Source organism: Loxodonta africana, chromosome 1 (assembly GCF_030014295.1).
Source record: "Loxodonta africana isolate mLoxAfr1 chromosome 1, mLoxAfr1.hap2, whole genome shotgun sequence".
NCBI lineage: Eukaryota > Metazoa > Chordata > Mammalia > Proboscidea > Elephantidae > Loxodonta > Loxodonta africana.
The window spans coordinates 87425814-87443876 of record NC_087342.1 but is presented as its reverse complement, the minus strand read 5'-3'; the positions used below and the strand labels follow the sequence as shown (position 1 = coordinate 87443876).

Genomic DNA, 18063 nt, shown 5'->3' with positions numbered 1-18063 from the left:
AAGCTCCTGGAACTAGGAGACAGTGAGAGAGAACTGTAACAGTAAAGGCAGTGAGAAGTGGCAGCAGAGACCCAATAGCAGAGATTTGAGAGCAGGAGACAGTGCAGTGGGCTTTCTGGCCAATGGAGAGAGAAAGCTGAGTGCTTTTGGGCAGAGGCATAGCACCAGAGAGAGGCATGTTTGCGAGCAGCGCTGGGAAGATGCTCTCCTGATGGAAGAACTGTATCCTTAAGTGTTTTTGAGCCTGAATTATGACTTGATACTTCCCTAATAAAACTGATTATCGTGAGTATGGTCCGTAATTCATTGCAATGAATTATTGAACCCAGCAGAGAAGTAGAGTGCCAGAGAAGGAATGGTTAGTGTCAGAATTAGTAAAGATGGCAGAAAGAGGAGGCATGTTTGACCTCTGCCTCATAGGAATCAGCCCTGAGCTGTTGATCTTGAGTCTCCTTCTCCCTTGGGAAGTTAGAAGAGGTCATACAGTGCCCCCATGCCATTTTTACACCATTTAAATATGAACCTACCATATCTCTCAAAACAACTTTACTCTAAAGCACTCTGTGGTCATGGGGCGAAAAAAAAACTCTCCCGTAATTTTTGTTTTTCTAACAATTTAGGAATTGGAAAAGTCATACGTAAAGAATGAACTCAGAATTTACATGTAAACTCCAAAACCGTTGCAGTCAAGTTGATTCTGACTCACTGCAACCCTATAGGACAGATTAGAACTGCCCCCATAGGGTTTCCAAGGAGCACCTGGTAGATTCCAACTGCTGACTTTTTGGTTAGCAGCTGTAGCTCTTTAACCACTATGACACCAGGATTTCTTTAATTTTCAAGGATAGTTGAGATATTAGATCATGTTGAGTTCATGACATTCTGTTTGGCCCAATTCTCTTTGCCATCAGAGTCTTAATAAGAGAGTTACTAAATATTCTAATGACGATACTGATAATATGAGTTGTTATTGAAGTGAAGTGCCTAAGAGTGGTTGGCCTGGGCCCCAGAGGTATGCTATTCTCATAGTTATCATGATTGAACAGAGAAGTATTCAGGAAAACCTGGAAATGTCAGAGTTAGGGCAAGAACACAAACTCAGGGAAATACATAGCTAATATGCCGTTATGCAAAGTTCAATGTTATCCTCTATAAAGCCATTTAACATAGCTACACAGAAAAGAGGTCAGGAAGGGAAAAAGGGAGAGGGGAAGAGAAAGAGACGTGAAACATTGGCTGTATTTACATCTACATGGGTGATAAGTAGGAGCTGTGGTTTGTGCAGGGGTGCTGCTCCTCTGGGTTTGAATCCGATGTAGATGGCGATGAGTTTTATTTTTCACATTTCTGTTTTTTTGTTTTGCAGACCATTGCTACTGACGCACATGATTACTGTAATCTGCACCTCTATTTGCCCAGTTCCCAAATGGAAACCAGGCAACATCACGGAAGGAAAGAATCAAACAGCTGTATCTGAATTCATCATCTTGGGATTCTGCAACCTAAAAGAATTATAGTTTTTACTATTAACCATCTTCGTTCTGACTTATATCTGTACTTTGGGAGGAAATATAGTCATTAATTTGGTGACTAGGGCTGATCCACACCTACACATGCCCATGTATTACTTCCTAGGGAACCTGGCCTTTCTTGACATCAGCTACATCACCACTGATATCCCCCAGATGATGGTGCATCTTCTATCTCAGAAGAAAAGCATCTCCTATGGGGGATGCGTGATTCAACTCTTTGCATTCATTTTCTTTGTAGTATCAGAGTGTCTCCTCCTGGCAGCAATGGCATATGATTGTTACATTGCAATCTGCAAACCTTTAAGGTATTCAGTTATTATGAAAAAAGTACTATATAGCCAATTAGCAGCCTCAGGCTAGACTGGTGGTTTTCTCAACTCAGTGGTGCACACAGTATTGACATTCTACCTGCCCTTCTGTGGCAACAACCAGATTAATTATTTCTTCTGTGACATCCCCCCTTTGCTGCTTTTGTCTTGTGGGGACACATCTGTCAATGAATTGGCATTGCTTTCCACTGGAGCCTTCATTGGCTGGACACCTTTCTTGTGTATCATCTTTTCCTACCTTTACATAATCTCCACCATCTTGAAAATTCAATCATCAGAAGGGAGGAAAAAGGCCTTTTCTACATGTGCCTCCCACCTGGTCATTGTCCTTCTCTACTATGGCAGCACCAACTTCACGTACGCAAGGCCCATCTCATCCTACTCGTTGGAGAAAGACAGGCTGATCTCAGTATTGTACAGTGTTGTAACTCCCATGCTAAACCCTATAATTTGCACATTGAGGAATAAGGACATCAAAGAGGTCGTGAAAGTTGTGGGAAGGGAGTGGCAGCCATCAAGCTCCCTCTTTTGAGATATAACCTTCACTTACCTGTGATCAATATTCTTTTATTAGAAAATTTGCTTTTTACCAGCTGGCTATTTCTAGTGACATTCAATTTATAAGTTGATTGCAATGATGAGACAGATATTGAACAGTTGGCACACTCAACCTTAGTGTACATATTCTTGAGCTTTTGTTGGTCCTGTGGCGAGAGACAAAGATGCTGACTTCTTTACTCCTTTTAGATGCTGCCTTCTTATGGATCCTTTCCATTCCTGAATTCTCTATCCAAAAGAGCAATATTTGTTTGATGGGCTTCATCTCTTGACACTTTCCTTCCTTTTCCATATTATTCCCTGTATGTTGAGGACAAGTGAAAGACTTTCTCCTCATGATTATCTTATATGTTAATCATATTTCTGTATATTTAAGTCATGCTTCTGACCTTTCTTTACTGCTGTCAAGTGCCATCAAGTCAGTTGTGACTCATAATGGCTGTATGTGCAACATAACGAAACACTGCCAGGGCTTGAACCATTCTCAAAATTGTTGCTACATTTCTCGTCATTGTTGCTGCATTTCTGGTCACTGTTGCAGTCACTGTGTTAATCCATCTCTTCCTATTTTTTGATGATCCTGCACTTTACCAAGCATGATGTCCTTCTCCAGGGACTGGTCCCACCTGATAACATGTCCAATGTACATAAGATGTTCTTCTTAATAAAGCATAATCACCAGTAAATTAAATTCATACATATTTACATAATTATATATGTATACATATATACTGATTTTGACAGAAGTATATGAATTATGAAGTGATGGTGCATCTCCATATATGCTGGCAATTAATTTTAGTTTTATTATCTACTGCATAGGCCAAAGGTAGTTTATCTTCATGTGGGAAGGAATACAGTCATAGTTTTACAATTCTACCAGCCTTACTTACTCTATCTAAAAGGTGGAATTTCCTAAAAGAATTTTTCCAAGAATAAGTCCATAGGACATGTTACTATTTTGTAAGGTATCTTAACTTTACAAAATTATCTTCTAAATATTTAGGAAAAAAAACAGCGAAAAATACATAGAAAAGCAGCATATTTTTTTAGGAGAATAAAAGTTCTACTACATAATAACTAAATTTAGAAAAAAAGAGTTGGAATTACATCTACTAAAAAGAAAAGCACTAAATCACTGCTTTTATGTTATGTACCATGTAAGGAACAGTTATGAAGGCGGATGAGAAGACACAGTGGTGCAAGAGAGAAAGAAATGCAAAAAGGGAGAAAAATGTTAAAGAAAAAAAGACTTAACAGATGACAAGAACGGGAAATAAATAACCCACAATGCAAGAATTTCAGAGATTGAAAGACAGGTAGGACAAAAGAGGTCCAGAGCCTGGAAGGAGATAAAAGACGTAGTATCTTCCCTCCCAGCTCTCTCAGTACCATCTTCTTCTCCTTATTCCTATTGTCTCCCTGTCATAAGGCCAATTTGTGGCTTACATAGTTTGCTGGCTCAGCATTCATTAATTCTTCCTCGTTGTCCTTTCATGTGCTTTCTGACACGGCCATTCGTATTTTGTCACAAGGTCTCTCAATATTTGTCTCTAACCAGCCCTCTGGGCCATGCCCTATGTGGTATCCTGTGATAAAAACTGATTACTATCTTGTAACCCAGTCTATTAACAGTCACTGTTAACCTTCCTGACCATGCCTCATGATTCCCTGAGATAAAATTTCTCCTTTTTCCTGCACTAATGCACTAGAAATCTTTTTAATTGACCAATAAGACTTCAGCACACGTAAACCCCGAGACTCAACCCTATTTGGCCTATACATGCCCACTACTGCAATTCCAGCTTGTAGTTGCTTTGTCTCTGAGTGGAACCCCTAGTGTGGCCTTGCATGGAGACATGTAATAGTTTTCTCTCTGGGACGTGTGAGTGCTAAATTCTATGTGTTACAGAGTAGAACTGTTCCATAGCATTCTCTTGACTGTAATTGTTAGGAAAGCAGATCTTTCTTCTGTGGTGCCACTTGATGGATTCAAACCACCAACTTTAGGTTTGTAGCTGAGCGACAATCGTTTGCATCTCCCAGAAAACTATACATTTTATATTCCCTACATCCCTTAGTTTGATATTTTATTCGCTGTAAGATATTATTCTAGGACATTATGTTTGTTGAATAGATGAATGGAGCAGAGAGGGGGGAGCATGATTTTGTTGGTTATAAAGTTTATTTTAATTTTAAGTTGAAGTAAACTTCTCTAGTTTCATTTGTTCTTTAGTTGATCAGACAGTTGTAGTCTTTTTTATTAACATATTTTACTTACCCATACCTCACACCATACACGAAAAGTAATTCAAACGGATCAAAGACCTAAATATAAAACCAAAAACTGTAAAGACCACGGAAGAAAAAATAGGGTCAAAGCTAGGGGGCTTAATATATGGCCTAAATAGGATACAAACCATAAAGAACAATACACAAACACAGAAGATAACCTAGATAACCAGAATCTTCTAGAAATTAAACATTTATGCTCATCAAAAGACTTCACCAAAAGAGTGAAAAGAGAACCTACAGACTGGGAAAAAAAAATTGGCTATGACATAACTGACAAAGGTCTAATCTCTAAAATCTATAGGAAAATCCAACACCTCTACAATAAAAAGACAAATAATCCAGTTAAAAAATGAGCAAAGTATATGAGCAGATTCTTCACCAAAGAAGACATTCAGGCAACTAACAGATACTGGAGGAAATGCTGCGATCACTAGCTATTAGAGAAATGCAGACTGAGACTGCAATGAAAGACCGTCTACCCCAACATTATTGTGACAGAGCAAAAAACCAGAAAATAACAAATATCGGAGAGGCTGTGGGGAGACTGGAACTCTTATGGACTGCTGATAGGAATGCAAAATGGTACAACAATTTTGGAAAATGTTATGTCACTTCCTTAAAAAGCTAGAAATAGACTTCCAGCTAACATGGCAGCATAGACAGAAACACCACCCCATAGCTCCACAGAGAAAAAACGAAAAACTAAGTAAAACAGAGACAAACGTCATTCCTAGAACCCAGAGTGTCAAAGGAAGAGGTAAAGAACTCAGCCAAACACCAAATGAAATAAGAAACTGACAGGACAGAGAGTGAGGAGAGATACATGTAGAAGTTCCTTATTACCTAACGCAGCACGGATTCACCATTTTGGACTCCTGTCGGAGGGAGGTCCGCTGACAGGGAGCACAGGAAAGCAGCTTTATGGAGTTCCCAGCAGGAGATAGAGCACCTAGTAAGCAGCGTTACATGCTTTCCCACCCCGCATGCTGTCCCCACTGCTCTACGTCCAAGCTTCCTGGCTGGCTGCAGTGGCTTGGCTGGCCAGGAAGTGTAGAATTTGTGCCACTTGGATTTGCCCCACCTACTTATCAGATCAGCATACAGGGTGTATGGGAAAGCAGCTTCATGAAGCTTCTAGCAGGAGAAAGAGTTCCCAGTAAGAGTGTTATATGCTTTCCTAACCCATCCCCCTCACTCTTCTCCTCCCCTTTCAAGCTTCTGTGCTTCCCACTAGCTGCAGTCTCTTGGCCAGGAGGCAAAGGCTTCTGCCCTGGGCAGCTTGGATTCACCCCTCTGCCAGGTCCCTGAGCTGGTGTTGCTTCCCTCCATTCCTTTTGGTTTCTTGCGTGCCTCCCACAACTTTCCCCTCCTTTCCCTCAAAAACATGCGTGTGCCATCTTTGCTTCTTCTTGACAGGATGTGAAGACATGTTTGACTGGGGAACCCCTCCCCTGGCCTGCAACACCACGCTGGTGGGATCCCTGGGGCTTTTTTTATTTTGCTTTGTTCTGTTTTGTTTCTTTGCTTGTTTATTTTCTCTTTTCGCACTTGGGAGCCACTTCTAGTCAGCTGCACTGTATGGTTTAGGAGCCACTTCCCCAATCTGCACAGCCACGTAGGCAGGATCCCTGGGGGCATTTCTTTTCCTTTCTTTCTTTCTTTTTCCTCTCTTTTTTCCCTTTCTGTCTTTCCTCATTTCTCATCTGTCAATATTTACTTTCTTTTCCTGTCTCCTGAATACCTGGTGCTGTGTGACATATATACCCCCTGAAGCCAGGCTATACTGCGCAGCCTGGGAGCCTCTGCTCTGTTCTTCATGGCCACACCAGTGGGACCCCTGGGGGCTTTTCTTTACTTTTATAATTTTTTTTTCCAAATTTTTATCCAGTTTTATTTTATTCTTCTGTCCCCCCCCCTTTTTTTTCCTTTTTGCTCTTCTCCTCATTTCTGCTCCTCTGACTTTCTTCTGAGTTGTCTAATTCTGTAATTTTATTGTTAATCTTCTAAATTTCTGATTGCTGTCTTTATGGATTCTTGCAGCTTATTAAATATTTCATTTTGTTCTTGAATAACCTTTTCAATTTCTTCAGCTGCTTTGTCTGTGTATTCTTTGGCTTTTTCTGCATTTTGCCTGATCTTATTCCTATGTCTTGAAGAATTCTGTACATTAGCCTGTTGTATTCTGCATTTGGTAATTCCAGGAAAAAAACCTTTCTCTGGAAGATTCCTTGATTCTTTGTTTTGAGAGCTTGTTGGTCTACTTCTTTATGTGATTTGATATTGACTGTTGTCTATGAAACATCTATAATTTATTGTATTAGTTTATTATATGTTTGCTTACTGTATCCTAGTTTCTTGCTTTTTTTGTTGTTGTTGTTATGCCCAGATAGACTGCTTGAGTGAGCTAGCTTGATTATTTTTCTCTTTGAAGCTCTAAAGTCCTGTCACCAGATGGCTAGAGCTGTTACCAGCTATAGGAATCCTGGAGTGCATGCACTTTTCTTGTATGGATTCAGCTTAGGTGTCCAGGTAGTTGTTCTTCAAGTGTGTGGCACAGGCACAGTCCTACAGTCTTAGAGGGGCAGGGGTGATTGGTGTAGGTACAGGAATCTGGTTGCAGCAGGGGGGTCATGCTCTGAACAAGGCAGGGAGCTGACAACTCTCTCCTGAGTGTCTGTGAGGAAAGTGGATCCCTGTTCCCCAGAGAACACAGGTGGGGGGGGGTTGTACAGCAGACCATGGGCACCCAATGCTTTTGTTTGTAAGGACTGGGAGGTACCACTTATCCTTGGACCCCTGCCTCTCGTGGTTAGGTGACATGGGTGGAGCTACCAGTCCTTAGGCCCCTGATGTGGGTAGGTGAGGACCCTGTTTAACAGGCAAAGCGATGTCAAACATCAAACACCCACCTCTTCACTGCACAGCTAAAACAGTTGCAGTCTGCCAACAAGGGCCTATTCTCCTAAAACGGGCCAATACAGGCCTATGCAGGAGGGGAAGATATTCAAAGACCGTTTGTGCCTGGAGAGAAGCCGTTTCTGTCTTGAGCTTCCCAGATTAGTGGAGCTGGCAGATTATCTTTTCCCCCAATTGTGAATTTATTCCTTCTCCAAGCCTGGGAGAATGGCTCAGAAGGATGTATGTCAGAACCCAGGGAAACTGTCAGCCACTGAAGCTGGCTTGGGGGCTGGGGGCGTGGTAAAATAAATGCAAGAACTTAGCTTTTGCCAAAAGCACTGTTCTTCTCTGGTTCCAGAGGTGTGAGTAGGCTGTGCAGCTTGCTGTCTGTCCCTGAGGAAACCGCATCAGGAACACTACCACTAGCCCCGCGGTGGTTGCACCAGGGAATGGTGCCTGAGGGTTCTGGGCTATTCAGGTCCAGTAACTCCACACTGCTTCTGATCCATCTCTCCCTCCCCCTGCCACTCAGTCCATTTTCTAATTTTGCCTTGATGTTCAGGTCTCCTAGTTTGTCTCATGTATAATCATTTCACTTGTTTTTTTGTGTCTTTTTGTAAGAGGGATCACCAGAAGTGTCTGACTACTCCCTCATCTTGGCCCCCAGGAACGTGCTTCTTAACTCAGTCATGTAAATGAGACCAAAAGGGCAAAGCCTGCCCAAAAGCAAAGACAAGAATGTTTGAAGGAGCAGGAAAACAGGGTGAATGGAAATCAGGAAACTGGAGTGAAGAAGGAGAGAGTGTTGATGCATTGTGGTGATTGGAACCAATGTTACAAAACAATTTGAAAACAAATTGTTGAAGAGAAACTAATTTGATCTGCAAATATTCACCTAAAGCACAATAAATAAAGTGCGGAGATGTAAATGCAGAGTGGAATTTCAAATTCTCATGGTCTTCAGACTTCCTGGAGCCATGAAGTTTGGATAAACCCCTGAAACTATTGCCCTGAGGTAATCTTTAAACCTTAAACCAAAACTACCCCCTGAAGTTGTCTTAAAACCTAACAATAGTTTAGCTTAACTAGTAACAAAAGTCTGCCTTGAGCATTATGCTTTTTTAAGAGCTATTGATATATGGGATCAAATTGACAACAGCAACTGGAAAGATTAGATAGGAACCTTAGGTGGCAGTGAGTTTATGTTAGTGGAAGAAGAACAATTCAGAAAAGGAGGGTGAGAATAATTGCACAACTTAGAGAATGCAATAAATGTCACTAAATTGTACATGTAAAAAATGTTCGATTGCTGTGTGATTTGCTGAGTATATGTGTTCTCAACAACAACAACAAAATAAATACAATTGCTTAAAAAAAAACTCTGAAGAAGATTTTTCACACCACATTCTTTCTCACCACACACACCAGTTGGTGTCAAGTCAATTCCAACTCATGGCAACTCCATAGTGTTTTTACTGGCTGTGATCTTTTTGGAAATAGATCACCGGACCTTTCTTCCAAGGTATTTTTGGGACTACTGGATTGCCAACCTTTAGTAGTTGAGTGCTTAGCCATTATTGTCGCCCAGCTACTCCACATTCTTTCTAGTAACAGCAAAATTTTGAGGAAATGCTTTTTGTTTTAAACAATTTACCTATGGTAATTGTTGAAAACCCATTTTTCCTGTATCAGTCTTTGAATGTGGTAGTGTGAATAAGTGTGTGTAGAAATGCCAAATGGTTCCATGTCAGAAGCCTTTGCCAATATATCTTTTTTTCAGAATGCTTGGTGTCGTGTGACTTGAGGATGAAGGGTATTAAAAGAGCATTGAAGACTTGGAAAGAAATTATTATTAGACTCTGTCACTCTTAGGAGCAGCCCTGGTGGCACAGTAGTTAAGAGCTTGGCTGCTAACAAAAAAATTGGGAGTTTGAATCCATCAGCCAGTTCCTTGGAAACCCTAAGCGGCAATTCTACACTGTCCTTTAGAGTCAACTTGTTGGCAACATGTTTGTTTGCTTGTTTGTTTTTGCATCTTCCTTGGGTAGAGCTGCAGAGACTAATATTGAACTGAACTGTCTCTGCTCTTTGGAAGCCCTGTGGGGCAGTTCTACTCTGTCCTGTGGAGTCATTATGAGTCAGGATCAACATGGCAGCAATAGGTTTTTTGGGGAATTGTAGGTTTCAGAGACTTCAGTTTCCTCTAGTGTCCTTGATTTTTGTTTCCCTGGCTGTCTTTGAAATTCCTTAGAAGCTCTAAGTAGAGTCTAAGCCTTGAAGTTCTTCAAACTGTGAAATATTGTTATTACATAGTAGTCTTGTTAATGTGGTAGTTAGGTGTGGGAGGAGGAGAAACACTCTATATTTTTATGATTAGGTCTGAGCCTTTCAAGAGGCCTGTGGCCCTGGGATGTGACTTTTGTAAGTACTTCTCAGTTTTTCTCTCCCTAGGTGAGACAGGAAGGCTGGAGTTGGCTGGAGTTGATTGGGCATTTTCCTTTCTCCTTTTGAATAGGGCCTTGGTAAAGTAGTTTCCCTTAAGAGAAGATCTTTGATATAAAAAATGCTCTGGCTTATTTCAAAAGAGTTACTTTTCCATTCCCCCTAACCAAACAAGAGGGGATTTTTCCTCTGATCTTTACTGTGAGAATCTAGTGGGTCCCCTGGAGGTAAAACCCACAAAAATGTGGTTCCCCCCCTCCCAGACTGGGCCCCATATAAGTTTCTGATTCTCAAGCTAGTCCATACTGAACCTTCAGCAATTTGTTGATGTTACCATTTGTGATGGTTAAGATTGTGTGCCAACTTGGCTGGGCTGTGATTCTCAACGTTTATATGTGATCACCTCCATGATGGGATCTGCTGTGAGTAGTCAGTCAGTTGAAAGGGAGTTTCTTTGGGGGAGCGGCCTGCACCTGAATATAAGCAGATGTTCTGCTTTTTGCCCTCTCTGGATCCTTCAGCTGCCTCCTGTCTGTCTGACCTCTGGTTCTTGGGTCTTGAGCAATCAACTTATCTGCCAATCTTGGGATCTGTAGATCTTCACAGCTTGTGAGTAGAGCCCTTCTTTCCAGCCTGACAATCTTGGGTTCGCCAGCCCCTGCAGCTACATGAATCAGGAGAAGCCTTGTGGTCTTGCCTGCCAATCTTGGGATTTGTTGATATTCACAGTCTGTTTTGTAGTTAAAATAGAGTTACAGCTATTGAAAAGGAAGAGGAATTTTAGAAACCTTTGTAGGTGTATATTATGCCTCTAATCAGAATGTAAAAACTATAACATTTTGAACTCTATAATATGCTTATAATTATTACTATATACATTGACTTATTCAAACATGGAGTTTGGCCTGCCCTACCAGATCACTTTTGTAATGATACAAAGACCCATTGCAAAACAGTCTCCCATTTGCATTGCTTTAATTAAGCCAAAGAATGAATTCTATTTAGTTAAAATAACATTAGACAGAGGCTTCTAGGAGTTTCCTTTTTGATATTTATACTGTAGTATTTATATAGTATTTATATTTGATGTTTATACTGTAGTATTTGTAAAGTGAAACTTTACTGTTCTCTTATTCAATAAGTCATCTCTGGCTTTCCAAAATTCTGGAGGGCAATTTTCAAAGGTGATAACATAGTTGTCCCTCAATACTGGTCTGTGTTTAATAAGTACTCTATGTTTAATTAGTTTACCTGTAACTAAATCATCTCCAATTACTTCTATTTAGTTTGAGAAAGCTACGTACTTAAGTTTATGCTTTCATAATTGTACAAGTGAGTGTTAAATTCACTTTTTTACTTCTTTCAGATCTCAGGCTAATAATAATTTGAATTTTATTAGACACAAGAAAAGTGTTAGAGAAAGATGATAGGAAAGTTGTAGCATCTATACTCTTAGTATTTTAAAATGAAGTAGTGCTAAAGTTCTATATTCCTCTTTTTTTCCCAGAGTAAATTATATATACATACATATATATGTGTATATATGTATATTTCCTATTATTTTGGTATTTTTATTACAAATATATTTCTTTTCTAATAATATAATCATTTGTAAGCTTTTCAACTTTAATTCCCCTTATATCGAAGGTCTGAATCTGACACAACAAAAATTAAACGTTATGCTTCTTACATTTATCCAAGCTGATATGTATGTGTGTGGGTGTATTATTCATAATGATATAGCTAAAAAAAAAAAAAAAACTGAGATCGACACAGAGAAAGGAAGAGCATTCTAGAAGGAAAAACTGAAAGTAAAATAAAATCTTTTATTTTTTTCCTATTCTTAATTGATCTAACAGATAAGTTTGTTCAACAATGAATTAGATGATTATTGCTTATGGATAAGTTAAATGAATGACAGAAATGTTGTAAGAGATGGGAGGGGGAATTAGGAATATTCTGCTATAAAGTACTTGCACTATTGCTGAGGTTGAATAGTGTTATTTGAAAGTGGTCTTGAGTTAATTTGTAAACATATATTGCAAACTCTAGGGCAACCCTGGGAAAAAATTTAAAAAGAAATACAATTGACATACTAATAAGGACAGAAAATAGAATCATATAAAATGTTCAGTTAAAACCAAAGAAGGCAGAAAAGTGTTGAAGAGAAAAAAATAAATAAAATAAAACAAGACCACAGGCAATGAACAGAAAAAAGTTACAAATATGGTTGATAATAATCCAACTATAACAATGCCCAAGCCCAGTGCCGTCGAGTTGATTCCGACTCATAGCGACCCTATAGGACAAAGTAGAACTGCCCCATAGAGTTTCCAAGGAGCATCTGGAGGATTCGAACTGCTGACCCTTTGATTAGCAGCCATAGCACTTAACCACTACGCCACCAATAGTCAGTGCAAATACGAATTGTCTAAGTACACCAATTAAAAGATAGACTGTCAGAATGGATACAAAAGAATATCCTTGTTGTCTACAAGAAACCCAGTTTAAATATAAAGACACAGATAGATTGAAAATAAAAGGCTGAAGAAAAAAAACATTTCACAACACTCATCAAAAGAAACCTACAGTGGCTATGTTAATTTGAGACAAATCAAACTGCAGAGCAAGGAAAACTGTCAGGAATAAAGAGGAGCATTACATAATGACGAATGAATCAATTCTTCAAGAAGACATAAACAGTCCTTAATGTGTATTCAAGGAGCCCTGGTTGTGCAACATTTAAGCACTTGGCTGCTAATCTAAAGGGTGCCAGTTCGAACCTACCCAGCAACTCCATGGGAGAAAGACTTGGCAATCTGCACCTATTAAGATTACAGCCTAGAAAACCCAATAGGGCAGTTCTACTGTGTCACATGGGGTCGTTAGTTGAAAATTGACTCAAGGGCACCTAATAACAACAATGTGTATGCACCTAACAACAAATCATCAAAATATATGAGGCAAAAACTCATGGAACTGTAAGGAGAAATAGAAAAATCCACTATTAGATTTGAAGACTTCCACACTTCTCTAACAGTAATCGACAGATCCAGCAGGCAGAAAATCAGTAATGACATACTTCAACTGAACTGCACAAGTAATCAACTGGGTATAATTGACATTTATAAAATACTTCATCTAACAACAGCAGAATTAGCATTCTTCTCAAGCTCACATGGAACACCAAGATAAGCCACATTCTAGGCCATAAAATCCACCCTAACAACTCTATAAGAATAGAATGAATACAAAGCATGCTCTCAGACCACAATGAAATTAAACTAGGAATCAAAAGCAGAAACAGTTGGAAAGTCTCAAAATATGTGGCGGCTAAACAACAGGCTTCTTAATAACAAATGAGTCAAAGAAGAAATCTTAAGAGAAATCAAAAATATTTTCAACTAAAGGAAAATGAAGGACAACATATCAGAATTGTGGGATGCAGCAAAAGCTGTGCATAGAGAGAGAAACTGAGAGCGTTGAATGCAAATTTTAGGAAAGAACGGTCGAAAACCCATAACCTAAATTTCCACCATAGAAAAGTAGAAAAGGAAGACAAATTAAATCAAAAGTAAGCAGGACAAATGAAAAGATGGAAATTAGATCATAAATCACTGAAAAAAAAAATAAATGAAACCAAAAGCTGGTTCTTTGAAGAAAAAAAAAAATCAATAAAATTTATAAGCTTCTAGCCAGCCTAACCAAGAAAAAAAGAGAAAACACAAATAGCTAATATGAGAAATGAAAGAAGACCATCCATACTGATCCCATGGACATTAAAAGATAATGAAAGAATAATGAACAACTGTATGCCCACAAGTTTGGTAACCAAGATAATACAGACCAATTTCTTAAAACAAAGAAATCTATCAAAACTCACACAAGAAGAAATAGATAACCTGAATAGGATACATCTGTTAAAAAATGAATTGATAATTAATAAGCTTCCAAGACAGAGAGCACCAGGGCCACATGTTTTCACTGCTGAATTTTACCAAGACTTTATAAGGAAAAGTTCTTTGCATTTTTTCCCAGAAACTAGAAGCAGGAGAACACTGTCTAACTTATTCTAAGAGGACTTCCTATTATCAAGACCAGATAAAGACATGGCAAGAAAGCAAATCTATAGATCAATCTCTCATGAGCATAGACGTAAAAATTCCCAACAAAATATTTGCAATTCGAATCTTACGATCTATAAAATGAATTATACACCATGACCAAGTAGAATTCATTCTAGGTATGCAAGGCCGGTTTCTTTGTTAAATAAAGCTCAGTGTTCTCCTCAAACGGAAATAAACTAATATGTATGGAAAGGGAAAATAGAATAAGGGCATTAAGAGGAAATCCCAAGACATCTATGCCTGGGACACAACTGGGATATTAAGAGGGGACTCAGCTCGTTTATTTTCTGGTTAGAAGAGGAATGAAAGCAAAGTCCTCTGAGATTTATTCCTACACTTAAATGTAAGCTGTTTGTCATATGAGGCTTTGAGCAGCCGAAAATCTCCTTGCTACTTTTATTCAAGGAGACGATCCATACATCCCAGGCCTGATTCCCTTTATTTCCTTGTGCACCAAAAAGATGCATTTATTCCAAGATATGTAGACAGGAGCAAAGGTTAGGGTGAATTGGTACAGGTAGTAGACAGAACAAAAGAAGATAGATTAGAATGAGAGTTTTTTGATGGAAAGGAATTGAAAAGGTGGATTAGAGTAACTGGGAAAACTCTGAAATTAGGCTGTGGAAATTTAAGGATGGAGTTAACAAGCATGCTTATGGCACAAATCAGTCTAGAAAAGCTTTTAATATTCTGATCTGTTTGATCATTCTTTGTTTAAAGTAGATATAGTTTAAAGTAGGTATAGTTGCATTGGGGCTTTATATGTATGTATTTGTGAGTGTTTTGTGTGTGTGTGTGTCTCTGAGTACAACATATATAGTGCTGCCTCATTTACTTTAAGATTTCTTTGCATTGAAAATTATTTAACCAATCCCACATGGCTGGACATTCTGTTTCTAATCATTTTTGTCTTGCAGTACTTAAATGAATATATAAATGAATGGTACATATATAATTTTTGACATGTAAATACATCTGAAGGACAAATTCTAAGAAGTAGAATTGTTAGTTCAAGGTCTCCGAGAGTTTCCAGTTTTGATAGTTGTGAAAATTGGTCTCTAGAGGTTGAATCAATTGGCATCCCCACTTGTGTATATAACCATCTCAAGCAAATATAACGTCATCATGAACATTTTGATCTTTGTCAAAATGCCATTTCATTGTATTTTAATTTGCATTTCTGTTTTTCGTATTTGTATATTCTTTGCCCATTTAAAAAAATCTGTTGCAGCTGCAATTTGAAACATGGTGTTGTAGTTTTCCCATTCTTCACAACCACGCTTTTCAGGTGAAATTTCCTCTGTTGAGAAATTATGATCTTTTATTTTTTTCTTCTTGTACATTCATAAGGATGCAGAAGTTTTTCCTATATATGGTTTGTATTTGAATAAGTTTTATTTTGGGGGACAAGTGATTAGCAGGAGATTCCTGTGGGCAGACGGGATGCGGTAGTTTTGCCAGGTTTTTGCCTCAAAGGCCCCTCCTCATTGCCATGCCTTTAATCTCTTTGCAGTCAGCAAGTTTTCTCTCCGGTTCCTCAGAGCCTGTACCCTGCCTTGGTCTTTCCTGATATTCCCATAGCAAATCACACTCAGTGGGAGGCCCTTTTTTTCCAAGGTTGGTTATTTTCTGGTGTTTTCAAAATCATCCTGTTACCAGTACTTCCCAGGAGTTTAGGTGGTTCCTTCCTGCACAGGCAGCCTGGTTGCTGTGGTGCACTGTGGTGACTACCCATGCCAGTTCTGCTAATTTGTAGCCCCTCTGCCTACATGTTATTTGAAATTCATGAGCTTTATTTATGTATTTATTTAATGTCTTCTAGTTTCAATGAAGGCAGGTTGTAGGAAAGTTTATTCTCCACTTTTTTTTTTGCTTTGTTTTTTGTTTTTTTGCCAAGTGGGAGGAGATTTGGGTCCAGGCTACTGCCATGCTCCTACCAGTAGCCAAAAATAATAACTGTTTCTATTACCTCCATTAAGAAAAAAAAAATCAAATTTTGCAAATGTGTCTTTGACAGACTTTAATTAGATACATTAATTTTAATGCCGTAGATGATGCTACTGTTGAGTCCAAATCTTGTTTTTAACATGTAATCTCTGAATATCTGAGTTTGTTCTGTATGAACTGCTTTTTAGGTTTAACTAAGCATTCTGAGTCTCCTTACTTCTATGGATCACTATTATCACAGTGACTCAGAATTTATCGTTTATTTGTTTCGCATAATTATGTTGCAAATGAATTCATTTCCAGAGTTCCTAATCATTCTGCTCACCATAGCTCATTCTGATATCCTCCCGGAAGATAAAACTTGCTTCACTTAACCCTGCAAAACAGACTGAAACCGATTTGCTAATTGTCACTGTTATGTTTCCTTTCCAAAGCAATGGAGAACATCACTAGAGCAAATGAGTTTCTTTCGCTGGGACTGACCCGTATTCAGGAACTGCAGCCGGTAATCTTCACGGTATTGCTCATTCTATACCTGATAAATGTATTTGGAAATGGGGCCATACTAGTGATAGTTATCTCAGAGCCAAGACTCCACTCCCCTATGTATTTTTTCCTGGGAAACCTTTCTTGTCTCGATATCTGCTATTCTTCGGTGATGCTACCCAAGCTCATGTTGAACCTCCTTTCCACTCGAAAGGCTATCTCCTTCCCAGGCTGCATCACTCAGTTACACCTCTTCCACTTCCTGGGCTCTACTGAGGCCATGTTGCTGACCATCATGGCCTTTGACCGATTTGTGGCTATTTGCTACCCACTCTGCTATGAGGTCATCATGAGCCCCCAGGTGTGCATTCTGCTGGTAGGTGTGACCTGGTTCACTGGCTTCTTTTATGCCCTGATGCATTCAGTCATGACTTCACACCTGAACTTTTGTGGCTCTCAGAAACTCAACTACTTCTTCGATGTCAAGCCTCTCTTAGAATTGGCTTGTGGTGACAAGAGGCTCAACCAGTGGCTCATTTTCATTGTCACTTGCAGCCAAGCCACGGCAGCTTGCTTCCTGACTCTCCTCTCCTACTTTTACATTATTGGCTTCCTTGTGTTCAAGCACCAGACCTGCAGTGCACTCCACAAGGCTCTGTCCGCTTGCGCCTCCCATTTCATGGTGGTTTGCATCTTCTATGGAACTGTGGGCCTTGTCTACATTCCTGCTACCTCCACCACCTCTGTCATACAGGAAAAGTTTGTGGCTGTCATACACACCACTGTCACCCCAGTGCTGAATCCACTGATACACACACCTAGGAATGAGGAAGTGACCTTGGCTCTGAGGAAACTCTTTGGAAGGAAACTGCCTAAGGACGGCTGGTGGCAACATTAGAACAAATGAAAATTGCATGTGATTTTATGACACTCATTTTATCATCTATAATAAATATATTTCTTGCATATTATTTTCCTTTTAGAACATGTGCCATTGGTAAATAGATTCTTCATTCATATTTGCCCAGTTATTATTCATTGCTATTCATTTGCAGAATCCCCTTGTTCTCTTTGAATGACTGCTTCTTGGTCTATGTACAGGTTCCTCATGAGTACAATTACGTGTTCTGGAATTCCCGTTTTTCACAATATTATCTATAGTTTGTTATGATCCACACCATCAAATGCCTTTTCATAGTCAGTAAAACACAGGTAAACATCTTTCTGGTATCCTCTGCTTTCAGTCAAGATCCATCTGACATCAGTAATGATAACCCTCAACCCAACTCCTTTTCTGAATCTGGCTTGAATTTCTGGCAGTTCCCTGTTGATGTACTATTGCAAGTGTTTTTGAATTATCTTCAGTGAAATTTGACATGCATGTGATAGTGTTTGATAATTTCCACATTCTGTTGGGTCACCTTTCTTTGGAATATGGGTCTCTTCCAG

The 18063-nt window shown here is 39.1% G+C and overlaps 1 protein-coding gene and 1 pseudogene across 1 annotated transcript; both read left to right on the top strand.

Annotated features, from left to right (window-relative positions):
• Positions 1–260: 260 nt before the first annotated feature.
• Positions 261–2393, top strand: LOC100671423 (olfactory receptor 5V1-like; annotated as a pseudogene).
• Positions 2394–16564: 14171 nt separating this feature from the next.
• Positions 16565–17512, top strand: LOC100671137 (olfactory receptor 12D3-like). Its single transcript, XM_064295977.1, has one exon. The coding sequence runs from the start codon at positions 16565–16567 to the stop codon at positions 17510–17512; it is 948 nt and encodes a 315-aa protein (XP_064152047.1).
• The last annotated feature ends 551 nt before the right edge of the window (positions 17513–18063 follow it).

Excerpts from the sequence above, each read along its gene's own strand:
- LOC100671137 (XM_064295977.1), top strand. The coding sequence starts at position 16,565 with ATGGAGAACATCACTAGAGCAAATGAGTTTCTTTCGCTGGGACTGACC.